The 12,672-nt window shown below is 52.0% G+C and overlaps 5 protein-coding genes across 5 annotated transcripts; 2 read left to right on the top strand and 3 right to left on the bottom strand.

Moving 5' to 3' along the window:
• Positions 1 to 268: 268 nt before the first annotated feature.
• HD553DRAFT_343157 (translation elongation factor Tu) lies at positions 269 to 2,530 on the top strand (the record flags this gene model as incomplete). The annotated part of the gene is made up of 12 exons (XM_046182847.1): positions 269 to 335; positions 411 to 600; positions 669 to 684; positions 772 to 810; positions 891 to 945; positions 1,025 to 1,071; positions 1,151 to 1,214; positions 1,297 to 1,304; positions 1,378 to 1,726; positions 1,805 to 2,121; positions 2,195 to 2,329; positions 2,399 to 2,530. The coding sequence occupies 12 exons, from the start codon at positions 269 to 271 to the stop codon at positions 2,528 to 2,530; spliced, it is 1,419 nt and encodes a 472-aa protein (XP_046035747.1).
• Positions 2,531 to 7,075: 4,545 nt separating this feature from the next.
• HD553DRAFT_343156 (uncharacterized protein) lies at positions 7,076 to 8,955 on the top strand (the record flags this gene model as incomplete). Its single annotated transcript, XM_046182846.1, has 4 exons — positions 7,076 to 7,531; positions 7,602 to 8,397; positions 8,452 to 8,786; positions 8,857 to 8,955. 4 exons carry the CDS (start codon positions 7,076 to 7,078, stop codon positions 8,953 to 8,955), a joined length of 1,686 nt encoding a protein of 561 aa, XP_046035746.1.
• Positions 8,956 to 9,115: 160 nt separating this feature from the next.
• On the bottom strand, positions 9,116 to 10,635 carry HD553DRAFT_324729 (uncharacterized protein; the record flags this gene model as incomplete). The annotated part of the gene is made up of 6 exons (XM_046181518.1): positions 9,116 to 9,589; positions 9,671 to 10,062; positions 10,128 to 10,206; positions 10,271 to 10,365; positions 10,433 to 10,498; positions 10,557 to 10,635. 6 exons carry the CDS (start codon positions 10,633 to 10,635, stop codon positions 9,116 to 9,118), a joined length of 1,185 nt encoding a protein of 394 aa, XP_046035745.1.
• A 652-nt stretch (positions 10,636 to 11,287) lies between these two features.
• On the bottom strand, positions 11,288 to 11,629 carry HD553DRAFT_264879 (uncharacterized protein; the record flags this gene model as incomplete). Its single annotated transcript, XM_046177448.1, has 1 exon — positions 11,288 to 11,629. A coding segment is annotated over one exon (342 nt), but the record flags the coding sequence as incomplete, so codon positions are not given.
• A 235-nt stretch (positions 11,630 to 11,864) lies between these two features.
• Positions 11,865 to 12,098, bottom strand: HD553DRAFT_263914 (uncharacterized protein; the record flags this gene model as incomplete). The annotated part of the gene is made up of 1 exon (XM_046177440.1): positions 11,865 to 12,098. A coding segment is annotated over one exon (234 nt), but the record flags the coding sequence as incomplete, so codon positions are not given.
• Between the last annotated feature and the right edge of the window lie 574 nt (positions 12,099 to 12,672).

The following is a 12,672-nucleotide window of genomic DNA, read 5'->3' as shown; positions in this document are numbered from 1 at the left end:
TCGCTCATCTGGCATGGGGAAGACATGCAGCGCGGACATCGGTAGCCACGATCGAGTTGTTTCCCATGTCCGCCCCATACTGAGCGCGTGTTCACCCGGGACTGATGATCGGATGCAAAATTGAAAAAAGGGGCATGCTGCTGCATCGTTCCAATTCCACCGATCGTAGCAAACAGATCATCAAGAGGTTGATTGAACAACTGCAACGCCCAAGCCAGATTGACCTTCTCTTTATATCTCTGTTCATTCATCCAGGATACCCTTTAATATGTTGTCTCACGCCCGTATCGCCCCCTTGGCTAGGAACGCCCTCCGAAGCGCCGAGTCTGCTCGGGGTACGTGCCACCATCTTGCGTATCATCAGATGGACCTACGACTAACTTGATCTGCACCTCATCTCCGATCCTCAGCTTTCGCCCCCGTTCAGCAGATCGCTCGATCCGCCGTCAAGCCCGCTCAGATCTCGAGCCGATCATTCTCCTCGGCAAGGAAGACCAACCGGGTCTTGGCCACCGCTGCCAACTTGGGTAGCAAGTCGTTCGTCCGTGGGTACGCTGCCGAAGCCGGTGGCAAGTTTGCCAGGACCAAGCCTCATTTCAAGTGAGTCTTCGGGTTGATCACAACAGTAGATAAAGTTCTTCGAGCTGAATGCTGGTCCTGTTGCGTAGCATCGGTACCATCGGAGTATGTCGCCACCTTGTGGTCCACATTCTCAAACTTTACACCGAATGCTGAACACCTTTCGCCCACCTTACCTTTTGTGATGAACAGCATGTCGACCACGGAAAGACCACCTTGACCGCCGCTATCGTCAGTTTCAGCTTTCCCTTTATGTCCCACTTTCCAAGACACTGACGATCGCTGTTGCCTACGTTTGCTGCTTCGAACAGACCAAGGTTCTCGCCGAATCTCAGGGTGGAAAGTTCATGGACTACTCTCAGATCGGTACGTCCTTGTCTTCCTTGCCACCGAATCATGAAGCTCGACGCTGATGAGACGCGCACACACTGACCACGGCGTACAGACAAGGCTCCCGAGGAGAAGGCTCGAGGTATCACCATCTCTACCGCCGTAAGTCCACGTTCCCCTGCCTGCCATACAAGCCTGTGCATAAGAGACTGATAAGAGACAATCCACTCGGGGATTATAGCACTTGGAGTACCAGACCGCCGCCAGGCATTACGCTCATATCGACTGCCCCGGTCACTCGGATTGTGAGTGGAAATCAAGGGCTTCTGCGTGGTATGTGAGGGAGACGATGCTGATTCGCCAATTTCTGATCAATCTGATTCTCAGACATCAAGGTCAGTCTGCGAGCGCAAAGAGCTCGTTCTTGTATAGAATCGCTAATACCCGATGATTTTGGACCGCTTCCAGAACATGATTACCGGTGCCGCCCAATTGGACGGAGCCATCATCGTCGTCTCTGCCACGGACGGTCAGATGCCCCAAACCAAGGAGCACTTGCTCCTCGCTAAGCAAGTCGGAATCAACAAGCTCTTGGTCTTCATCAACAAGGTCGACCAGGTCGATGACCCCGAGATGTTGGAGCTCGTCGAGATGGAGATGAGGGACTTGTTGGGAGAGTACGGGTTCGACGGAGAGAACACGCCGGTCATTATGGGTACTGCTTTGGCTGCGCTCGAGGGCAAGGACCCGGAGAGGGGTTCGAAGAAGGTCTTGGAGTTGATGGAGGCTGCCGACACTTGGCTCGATCTCCCCAAGCGTGAGTGGCAGATTTGACATCCTAGACTGACACTTTTTCACTGTCCTGACCTGGATTTTCTTTGCTTACAATCCGCAGGTGACCTCGACAAGCCGTTCTTGATGTACGTCGAGGACGTCTTTTCGATCTCTGGAAGAGGAACCGTCGCTACCGGCAAGGTTGAGCGAGGTACCATTACCAAGGGATCCGAAGTCGAGATTCTGGGTATGGGCAGTTCGTTGAAGACCACCTTGACCGGAATCGAAATGTTCCACAAGGAGCTCGATCGGGGTGAGGCTGGTGACAACATGGGTGCGCTCTTGCGTGGTGTCAAGAGGGAGCAGGTCAAGAGGGGTCAGGTTATCGTCGTGCCCGGATCCATAAAGTCGGCCAAGAAGTTCAAGGCTCAGATCTACGTGAGTCACTGTTCGTCAGTTGAATCGCTGCGTTATCCTGACTGACCGAGACCATTGTTCCCACTCGATGCAGGTCTTGACCAAGGAGGAAGGTGGACGATACACCCCCTTCATGTCCAACTACCGACCTCAGTTGTTCTTGCGAACCACCGATGTCACCGTCGCCTTGACCTTCCCCGAGGGAACCGAGGGCGCCGACGAGAAGCTTGTAAGTTCGGTCTGGCAGAGGGAATATCGGAAAGGCCGCTGAATTCACCTTTCTCCTCCACGCGTTCAGGTCATGCCCGGTGACAATGTCGAGATGGTCGGAGACCTCGTCCACGACATCGCCCTCGAGCCCGGTTCGCGATTCACCCTCCGAGAGGGAGGCAAGACCATCGGAACCGGTATCGTTTCGGAGGTCTACTAAGCGCAAGGCCAATTATACCTCAACCACACAAACAAACCAAAACAACATGTGCTGCTCTGAAAGGGCACGTGTAATTCATATAAGCATGTAGTGTCGCATGCTGACGCTGGCTGTTGACGACTAGCTACCAAACGGATGGAATGTATTGTAGGCGATTATACGCTCGACACGACCCTTTCATGACAAATCCCCACTCATTGCGGACTAAATTGGAATATCGGACGGCTCAGTCAATTATAGATTCGGCCATAAAGTCAAAGCGTCCGTGGAGAGGTTGAGACAGTTCTTCAGGCAGTCCAATCTCCTGACGTTCAGGGCAAGGTGAGTATCGATTATCTCGCTCTTGCACCCTGCCACGCGAACGTCGCCCTAGGTCACCCCATCGATGAGCAAGGCGTGTCGTCATACCAAGGGTGATAAAGGAGGCTCATGCAAGTAGACAGCGTTCTGCGAGATTGCTCTACCCTTGCGTCCTTGCCCGTCACGTGTCCTTTTAACCGGAGATTGACGTCGGTAGAGGTCACAAGCGGCCCAAATCACACATAAGCGTTCTATACGATATTGCTTACGATAGACGACATTGCATGCGTCTCGATAGAGTTGCTCATATCAAAATGTTTGAGAAAGAAAAACATCCTCAGTCTTCTTCGGCAGCTACAGTTCTCAATCATATATGTAAATACCTGAACACGACGAACGGGTGGCAGCAGACGTTGGACAATGTTACAACCGGGTACGCAGCGGAGGCGATGAGCGATGCAGCGCGCACCACCTTACTGGACTTGAAAGGCATGCTCTGGTGGATCCAGCACGTACACAAGGAGGGAGCACCCGATATGACAGTCCATCCGCTTGAATTTGATGCGAAAAGTCCGACCGAGCTGGAAACCATCACAGTCCTGGCTGCAGAGGGGCTGTCTGTCCTGCGCAAGATCCCCGTGATGTGGCGGGGACGTGGCCAACGACGGGAAGCGAAGTCATTCATCAGATCGCTGCAACAATATCTCGCACCCCCATCGTCTGACGCAACGGACTCTGGCGAATTGGCCGCATCGAATAGCGGCAGTCGAAGCACGAATAGTGACAGCGGGCGAACTTGCGATATTTATATAATTGCTAAAACACTTTCCTGCCTTTGGTGCGGGAGCAGCTTGTCTTGGGCTACCTCGTGAAGCAGGATGCGAACAACAAATCAGGTACTGTTGTTATAGGAAAAAGACACGATCAACGTTAACCCACAAGATCGAGTTAGGGGACCGTCCTGGCTTTGCGCTCTTTTTGTCTTATCCATCGAGGAAATCAAGCATCTATGATCTCTTTATCGCAAGCCAAACCCCTGAAGGGCACATGGACCACTGTTGTCGGCTTTGAGATGACATTATTGTTCAGATCGAGTACCTTTGCAATGTCTCGTTACTCTGTCTGTAAAGCAGTCTGCACACCTTCATTTAGCTAAAACTAAGATTTGAGAGCACGACCATCTCTGATCCCCGACCAGCAGACATGCTTAGGGTGTACGCAGGATCAACCTAGAGGTATCAGGGCAGCACTCCACTTGAGCGTCTCCAGTGCGACGGAGCTGAACACGGTAGCGTTCATCCAAGCCGGAATCTGCTGGGAAATGACGCTACAAATACGCTGAACGTCTCGCAGCTGAAACGCGCGTAATGTTGCGTAATCTGCGCCCCCTGAAATGACGTTTGATTGCGTCATTCTCTGATGCCGCACCACTCAGCTGTCACTCCCTTGTTGCAGAGCTGAGTTAGCCATTGCCACTAGAATATTCAGTGAGCGTAAGCGAGCTTATATATCTTATATTGCTTTGAGGACTCAGAGGCTGTTGTGCATCAGCTCAGAATCTTCAGCATGATCTATCCAACCGCGAAGGAAGAGTTTTTGTCATGCAATACAACCGGAAGCGTCTGACCGCTTGGAGTCCCTTTCTACTATTCAAGCTGAAGAACCTCCTTAGTCGATCCCCGGGATGGGAGAATCTATTAAAGTACCAACTCTACATCACAAAGTCGGACGAGGCAGACACTGAGCTCGGCCCACTCGAGGTCGAACTGAAAGATGCGCTCGAAAGTCTCAAGGTCGAATTGTTTAAAGTGTCGGTCCCCAGCGGCGTTGCGCCGGAATGGAGCAGGATCAAATCAGATATCGATCATGTCGTACTACTAGTCCTGGAGAAACAATCCTCGGAGGAAGCTTCACCCGTCCCGGACGGTCGCCCTGAGTCCAAAGAGTTGCTCGCGTTTCTCAGCGACTTGAATGCGGCAATCGGAGATAAGCCGAGGCGCAACGAAGGGGAGGACTCGGATGATGCCTCTATTAAGACTTACAAGCGGACGGCCAACTCTGAAAGATCGGATATACTTTCACTCGCATACTCTACTTTATATTCTCTACTATCGTGCTGTCCTGGATCTGGCTCTGAAGACGATGACTGATCCGGTATCTAGGGCGAGGCTGTCAAAACTAGACACTACTCTGTAGCGATTATACCTGCCCCACATCACGTAGAAAGCGTATCATAGCTGTTATCGTGCATCAGCAGATGAAATGTTGTGGTTAAATCCTGTGGAGAGATTGATGAACATGATTTCCCAGGGGAAACATGCTATTAAATGGTCTCTTGAGTCGTGGCGCGAAGTGTATGCTCGAACGAATCTGCAAAGACGTGACGAATGCTCGCCTAGCAATATCTCAACCTATGTACTGTAGCGTGCTACATGGCGCGATCGTGTTCGAGAAAATCGTCTCAAATCGTGCAAGGGTATCCATAAGGGGTACCCTTTCTTGTTCCAGCATGTAGATCAGACCGATCGACATTTCCATAGTGAGATCGACGAATTGAGTACGAAAGAACTGTGCAATGATGTCAAACCGAAAATTTACTGATGATGGGAGGGAGGGGTAGAATACTTTTATTATTATCCAATGATCGGGGCATACGACATGCGATGTTATTCGCGGCAGCGGTTGTCATCGGAAAGGGCTGACATCCGTCCGTAGTGACACTCTTGCTTGACCGCCCTTCACAGTGTAAGCCGGTCAGGTGATTAGAAACGGTTAAGCCAGCCGAACGAATTGATGATCGATTTCCTCGCCTAACAATTAGTCTTCCTTTCTGCCCATGCTTGTACAGTAAGCAGACCAGGCGCGATAGTTGGTTCGGCATGACGTACAAAGCTCCTCATCGGCAGAGAAGTAAGCCCCTGATTGACAAAGGAATCCCCTTACATTCTTGTTTAGGTCCAATGATCATCCTCACACTCTTCAATAAAGTCGAAACTCAACCTCGTATCTTGCTCATTGCATCTCACTGATTCGAAACCCACCCCAAATCGTCGGTCTCGATCGTTCATCTCACTCAAAGCAACATGAAACACAAATCAACCTGGTGGACGAGCCACATCAGCCAGGAATCGAGGAAGGAACTCCACAATCTCTTCAAGGATAACCAAGTCACTTGGGGTCCAAGCGAAAACGAAAAGAGTGACTTGGATTTTCACGATCTGATCCATTACATGCCGGAGAATAGTGAGGTTACTCAACTGGAAACATTCCTGATGGATGTCGAGGAGCAGGTCAATGGCTGGTAGCTCGAGCCTGGACAACAAGGCTACGATGATCGGCCCCGATATCAGGGAGATGTTCTGATACCCCATATCCAGGTTTGGGACGACGCCGTGCAGGAATGCTTGTCGCAGCATGCGAAGCCGTTGGGTGAGGACTGTTGGAAAGCGTTTTGGAAGAAAACGACACAATGGAGGAACCTTATTTACGGACTCGGGGAACCGGACCCGACTGATGAACAGGCCGCTGAGGCGTTTCGCCGCCCGCTTTTGCTCTGGATGGAAACATTCGAGCCGAGGTCTACACGCTCAGTATTAGCCTTGACTCGTGGGGCTAGTATCAGCTCCATTTTATCATCACAAACAGATTCTGATCCCTCTACACAGTTCAGCACATGACACTTCCAATATGCCGTACAGAGGGTTTTGTACATTATTACTGAACGAACGTTGCCAAACATCAGCCTTGATCTGTTCAATCAGTGATCATTATTCGGTAATGCATAGCGCGAGTAAACTTGACTCTCAAACCGTTAAATATCATAGGGGTACATCGATCGGCGAAAGCCTATTCATACTATATACTATGTATGCTACTCAGTATCGCTCCAAGGCTGCATATGGAATTGAGATTCACGCGTCATCGGTATACAACAATCTCGTGCGTTTCTGCGACGGGTATAGAGCGCCCTTTGTAGCAACGCGTTTTCGTGGAGAATAACGCTTCCTCGACGCGAAGCATGGAGAATAATAAGCCATTGGAGGTAAAAACTGGGGAAAACTAAGTAGCTTTTGATACTGAGAACATCAAAAACAAAAATAATCTACCCTTGTACGGTCCCTACCCTGTCAGGCCTGTAAGCCTATGTAGCCTATGTACCCTGTACTATCGACTTTGAAGTCTATCTTGATAGCCTATCTGCATCTTATCGTCACTACGTTCCTCTACCGTCTTAGCATAGCAAAAATGAACCCCCTCGCCAACCTCGATGAAGCTACTCAGAAGCGATTGTTTGAACATATGGCAGGTTTCTTTCTCTCTCAACCGGCGACATCTGCACCTCCCCCAAACCCACCTCCTGCTCCTGCTCCTCCTCCATCGGCAACCATCGTCTCTATCCCACCACCCTATATTGCTCCGCCTGCTGCTGTATCTTCGTATTCGAGCCAACATGCATCCACGTCGTCCAGCAGCCAACCCTATTTGCAATCACCCGTGCAAGGTCCCCGTGACATTAGGGCAATGTTAGATGCTCAGCATGGGGTACCATATGGTCGGGAGAGTGTACCGAATCATTCTGGCGTTGGATCCATTCATCATCATGCAGGTGGGAGGATTCAAGTCAGGGGACATCCGTTGCAAAGACAGCAGAAGAAACCGAACAAGATCGGTAGGCCTGTTAGCATTGTCTCAACCGGCAAGGTAAGTTTAACCCCCGCAAGGCTCCCCCTGACCCCAGCTCCCCTACATAACACTGACGACAGCGATTCAGGTTGCTTACATCCCGTGTGGGTCTCTCATAAGGAACCAACTTGCTATCACCGCCCCGGGCAAGACACGATGGGCACCTTTGATCGAATTCCTGGAGATACAAGGCTATATGCGGACGTTTCAACTTGAAGACAACATGTCGACACAAGATATAGCGGCACATATCGAGAAGACGTTCCAACGTAGCCCAAGACTCCCCATCCCATTCCCAGCTGTATGGTCGTGGGCGAAACTCTCCGGCAGTTCACACATCTTCCATCCTCATTACGTCTGGAACCCATGGCAAACGAACCTCTCCAAGTTGAAGACGGAGTTTAAGGGTAGCAATATCGCCTTCGTATTTCCCCAAACATGGCCACTGGAGATCCACGACAACCAGCACTTCCGAGCCGATCTAGCCCTGGCGATACACCGTGACCCTCTCACCTGGGAACACATCTCCGATACCTCCAAGAAAGGCAAAGGAAAACAGCGGGCTGCATCGGTAGTGGAGTTGGAGGATGTAGCCGAGGATGTCGTTCAGGAAAGTGATGGTATGCAGGAATGCAAGCACTGTAACCTGGTGCTCCCTGCTGAGCGAATGGTTCCCCACTGGAACACTTGCCCGGGTTACCGGGATGAACATATGGTTGAAGAGGAAGAGACTCAAACGGCAGATGAAGCAGACGGTGAAGAAGAGGACCGGATGGACGGGATTGTTAACCAGCTGGAAGACAACTTTATCAACTGGAGTGGCACGGAGGATGAGCAGGTTGTTACGGTTCCCGAGATCGCTGGTGTAGTTGATCCTATCCTGCGTGAGTGTATTGCGTACAACTTTGAAGACTTCAATAGCTCAAGTCCACACACAGATACTGGCAGTACCCTCGTCAATCCCCCTCCGTCGCCGGTACCCCATCAGGTCACCCCCAGCAAATCCTCTATCCCCTCGTCGTCAGCAGATCTCAAACCCATCATGCCCGAGGACAAATTCATGGCGCTATGTCAGACCCAGCTGGAAGCATGGGGTGCTAGTCATTTCAGACGCATCATCGATGATGTATTCCAGACGAGACGGCGGTTAAGAAGATCCTCGTCGATGGTCGGAGATACATCGAACGACACGGTTGGTCCCCACGATTCTGCCAGTCAGGTCACTGCCCGCTCTAGCCCTCCCAGAAACAACCCAGACGCCATCAAGATCCCTGTCCCTCGAATTGTGTTCAGGGTGAAACGACCGGCCGAGCTCTCTGATCCCCTTGAGACTACCTTAACAGCACAAGAATCACCGGAGGCTGAGGGAGGGGTTGTACCTGCTGCGTCTGAGGAGAACAACGAACCTGGAAAACTTGACATCGGAGACGGACGACCTGTAAAGCGAGCTCGTAAGGCTAAGCCAGTATTCACAGGTCCGCCACGACGTACGACTAGAGTTGTTCAGGCTCCCAAACGTGTACCTTAGTCTAGCTTCATGACAACTCGTAAAATGATATGGTATTAAAAAGAAGATAACAAAATCGAATACAAACACCACATCTAACCAGCACCGGGACCGGGAGGACGCCCAAAGTTCCCCGCTCCAAAACCGTACGGGTTGTAGCCGTAAGGCCCAGGGGGGAACCCCCACCCTGCCCAGGGGTTGGGAGCGTTGGCAGCGGTGTTGCTGCTGGTCGAGTCGGGCGAGACCGGGGGCTCGGCGGGGGCGGTGGAGGCGGCGGCGGCTCGGGCCAGGTCGAGGTTGGTCGGCTTCTTCTCCTTGACCGACTTCGCATTTCCCGAGCTGAAAGGCTTCTGAGTGAAGCAGCACTCGCCATCTCTCCACCTCCAGATACACCTCACGCAATGTCCCGGCTGGTCGGGGACCACCACGCAGACGTTGTACCGCACGTCCATCTGCTTCCCGAGAGGGGTCGTCTGCTTCCCGGGCTTGGTCTTGCCAGTGCAGCAGTTGCACATGGCATCACCCATCAACTGGATGGAATCCTCCCTTATGAGGAGGGCCTCGGCATCCTGTTGTAGGCGTATACACAAACACAAAACGTAAGTAACCTGTCAAGGTGATATGGTTGAGGTAAATCCTATTCGACTTACCACCGCTCGCTGCCAGGTATCAGCCGTCATCCACGCCGGCTGGGTCTCCGGGAGTTCGAACACGTCCCCCCTCTTCACTCCCCGCATCGACCGACGCTTGGCGGGAGAGGTGAAACCCGTCCCGGTCACCTCAACCTCGTCCTCCTCCTCCTCCTCGACCGGCGCACGGGATCTCTTCTTCCCCTTGCCCGTACCACTTCCACTCGCCTCACCACTCCCACTTGCTCCTGCCGAAGCCTGCAAAGCTTTCATCATCGGGATGAAGCTTGCCATTTGAGCGGAGAGAGCCGCTATCTGCTCTATCTGGCCCTGAGCAGGGGTGGTGTCGACGGCAGGGGTCGGCTGAGGGGTGGGGGGGGTGGGGCGGGGGGGGACGGGTCGGCGAGGGTTCGCTGTAGGACATCATATCCGATCATCAGTATGTGCCAACCCCGAAGAACTCTGACAAGCTACTCACCTGCGTCGAACCTTTTGAGAGCCTCCCTGATCATCCCCCGGCTCTCAGGGTTTGCGATGAGGCTGTCAATCCTCTCCCGCTATCAAGAATATCGAACGTACGAGTGAGTATCCGAGAGTGAATAGGATAGCGAGGCTACATACCAGGATCGCCAACCTCTCATCCTCCTTCCTCTGGGCTTCTTCGGCCTCCTTCCGTAGCCTCTCCGCTTCCTTCGCCTGGTCCTGGGCGAAGACATCTGTTGTTATGATATATCAGTAAGTCATGATCGGGATATAATCATCTTGTCCGATGCAAAGACTTACTTCCCAGCCGCTGAAAGTACAGCAGCTTAGTTTCTTGTGGCTGCGTCAGCAACCAGGTTTCCAACGCTAGAAAGGAGAAAAACAGTTAGGACAATTTGATACTCAAAGGTACACAACTGCTTACGCATTCCCTCCGGGGGCATAGGAAGGCCCACCGGTTCCGGGGTGATACTCCGGGATGCTGGTTTCTTGCCGTTCGTCATGAGTGATGGGATATGATCGAAGTTGATAAAGGTAAGTAAATGAAGCTGAACGTGATTGCAAGTAAAGATGAAGGATTCGACGTTCTTGATCAACAACAACTATATACGGTAGCTGGCCTGCTGGCCTACGCTGCTAGCCTTCCTAGCCTACCAGGCCTACCAGGCCAGAGAGCGTCATCGAAGAACAAAGAACAAACAACAAACGACAACCTTCCTTTGGGTTCCTTGTTTGATCGGCCAATCAGCGCAGGCGAAGAATATGCTAGAACTATCGATATAGCAGTATACTACAACACATTCAGGGTGTACTAGGCAGAGCGAAGCCTGGGTTTGATCGAACAGAATCATACACCCACTGTCGAACAGCAAGGTAGCGTAAGGTGTCAAACAACCCATCTTCACCCTCATCAAGTTCGTGCGATGTTTGTATGGGAAACGCTTCCGCCAAGGCCTTTCGGAACCCCTCGTCCTGTAGTAGAGGGGGTAACATCTCGTGATATCGCTCAACTTGCACATAAGGGTCTGTATCTTGCGCCGGTCGGTTCTGGTCCTCCCGTTGTTGTTCCGAAGGCCAAGTTGTCACTTTCGTAGTGTGCCGACCTGGCTCTACGTCTTCTTCATCACCCGACAAACATTCGTCGATCACACCTTCGTCGTCAATGACTGCGTCGTTGGGGAAAAGGTCAAGGTCCATCCCCCTCGCTTGAGCTTTGAGATTCCCGTCCAGCCACTTCTTGTAGGGACTCCACCCTCGTTCACCCTTGGTTGTGCTGCCGTGGCTGTTGTGGGCAACGATATGGGTGGAGATTGTCCGGTTGATAAGAGGAAGGAAGCAATAGTGCAGGCAGAAGATATCGACTGGCTCGTCAACATCAAGATCGTGTTGTTCTTCCAGTTGTGCAAAGGTCCGGGCATACTTCTGGGTAAAGCGTTCGCCTATAGTCTTCCAGTGCCGCTCGATGGGGGTGTTACTCGTAGACTTTCCACGGATGAAGGGAGCCTTCACAGTATCTGTTACCTAGGGATCAGTATCATACGTTGCAAGGCTTGTATGTATACCACTTACGACGAATAGCGACCATTTGTTCCCAGATCCCGTTGTTCTCCTTTCCGTAATCCACCCTGACCCGTTGAGGCCATCCCCATCTCTCCGCTGCTTCAAGGAACGACCTCTCCACCGTCTCCGCCCTGTTGTTGTCGCTGGCAGCCATGAACACACAGACTCGGCTGTAGCCATCGATTCCACCGTGTATCACAAATTTCCAGCGAATGAGTTTATGTTGGCCGTCGATATGCCATAGCGAGTTGGGGAAGGGAACCTTGTAAACCCTTCGCTGACGAACTACCGCCCGACGCAGCCGGTGAGCACCGGGATCAAGCTCTTGGAGGAGTATCCGAACCTGCTTCCTGGTAACTGTTACACCCTGTCCTTGAAGCCAACCGAGAACGGTACGATAGCCCACCATGACCTGATCGTTCTGGCGGAGGTAGTAGCGGACCAGCTGCAACGGGCAACAACAACAGCAACACCCTTCAACCTTTGTATTCGGGTCGGTACGAACGATGTATATTGATCACTCACTTCTATCAAATCCTCTTCTGTGTAGCGATGCTTCTGTTGACGTTTCGGTTGTGAACCCAGGGCTGCCCGTCTTCGTCGAACGGTCCATCGCGAGCATCCTAGATGTTTCCCGATTTCAACATCGGTAGAACCGTTCTTGTCTAGGTGTTGTAGTAGGACGGTATTGACATCAAGCGACCAGCCTCGAGCGGAAGGGACGATCCGCCTTGCTTGGTGAGGAGTGTGGCCATGCAGCAGTGACTGGTGACATGCCGCTAACTGATCTCGGTATGATCTGGTACCCTGGAGGTGGTTGTTGTACTCCTGCATCGGCAACTTGCCCTTGACCTCCTGCGTAAGAAAGTATATAAGATCATCTAGACTGTGGAGGAGCAGCGGTATGTTGCTGGGGTCTCGTTGGTCGGCAGATTGATCAAGGAAAGCAGCGACGGGGGTGTGCAGGTCAGCAACGTAGC

The sequence above is a fragment of the Filobasidium floriforme genome (assembly GCF_021052385.1).
Source record: "Filobasidium floriforme strain CBS 6241 chromosome Unknown HD553scaffold_14, whole genome shotgun sequence".
Taxonomy (NCBI): Eukaryota; Fungi; Basidiomycota; class Tremellomycetes; order Filobasidiales; family Filobasidiaceae; genus Filobasidium; species Filobasidium floriforme.
The sequence above is the reverse complement of the archived record's forward strand: the minus strand, read 5'-3'. Positions and strand labels throughout refer to the sequence as shown.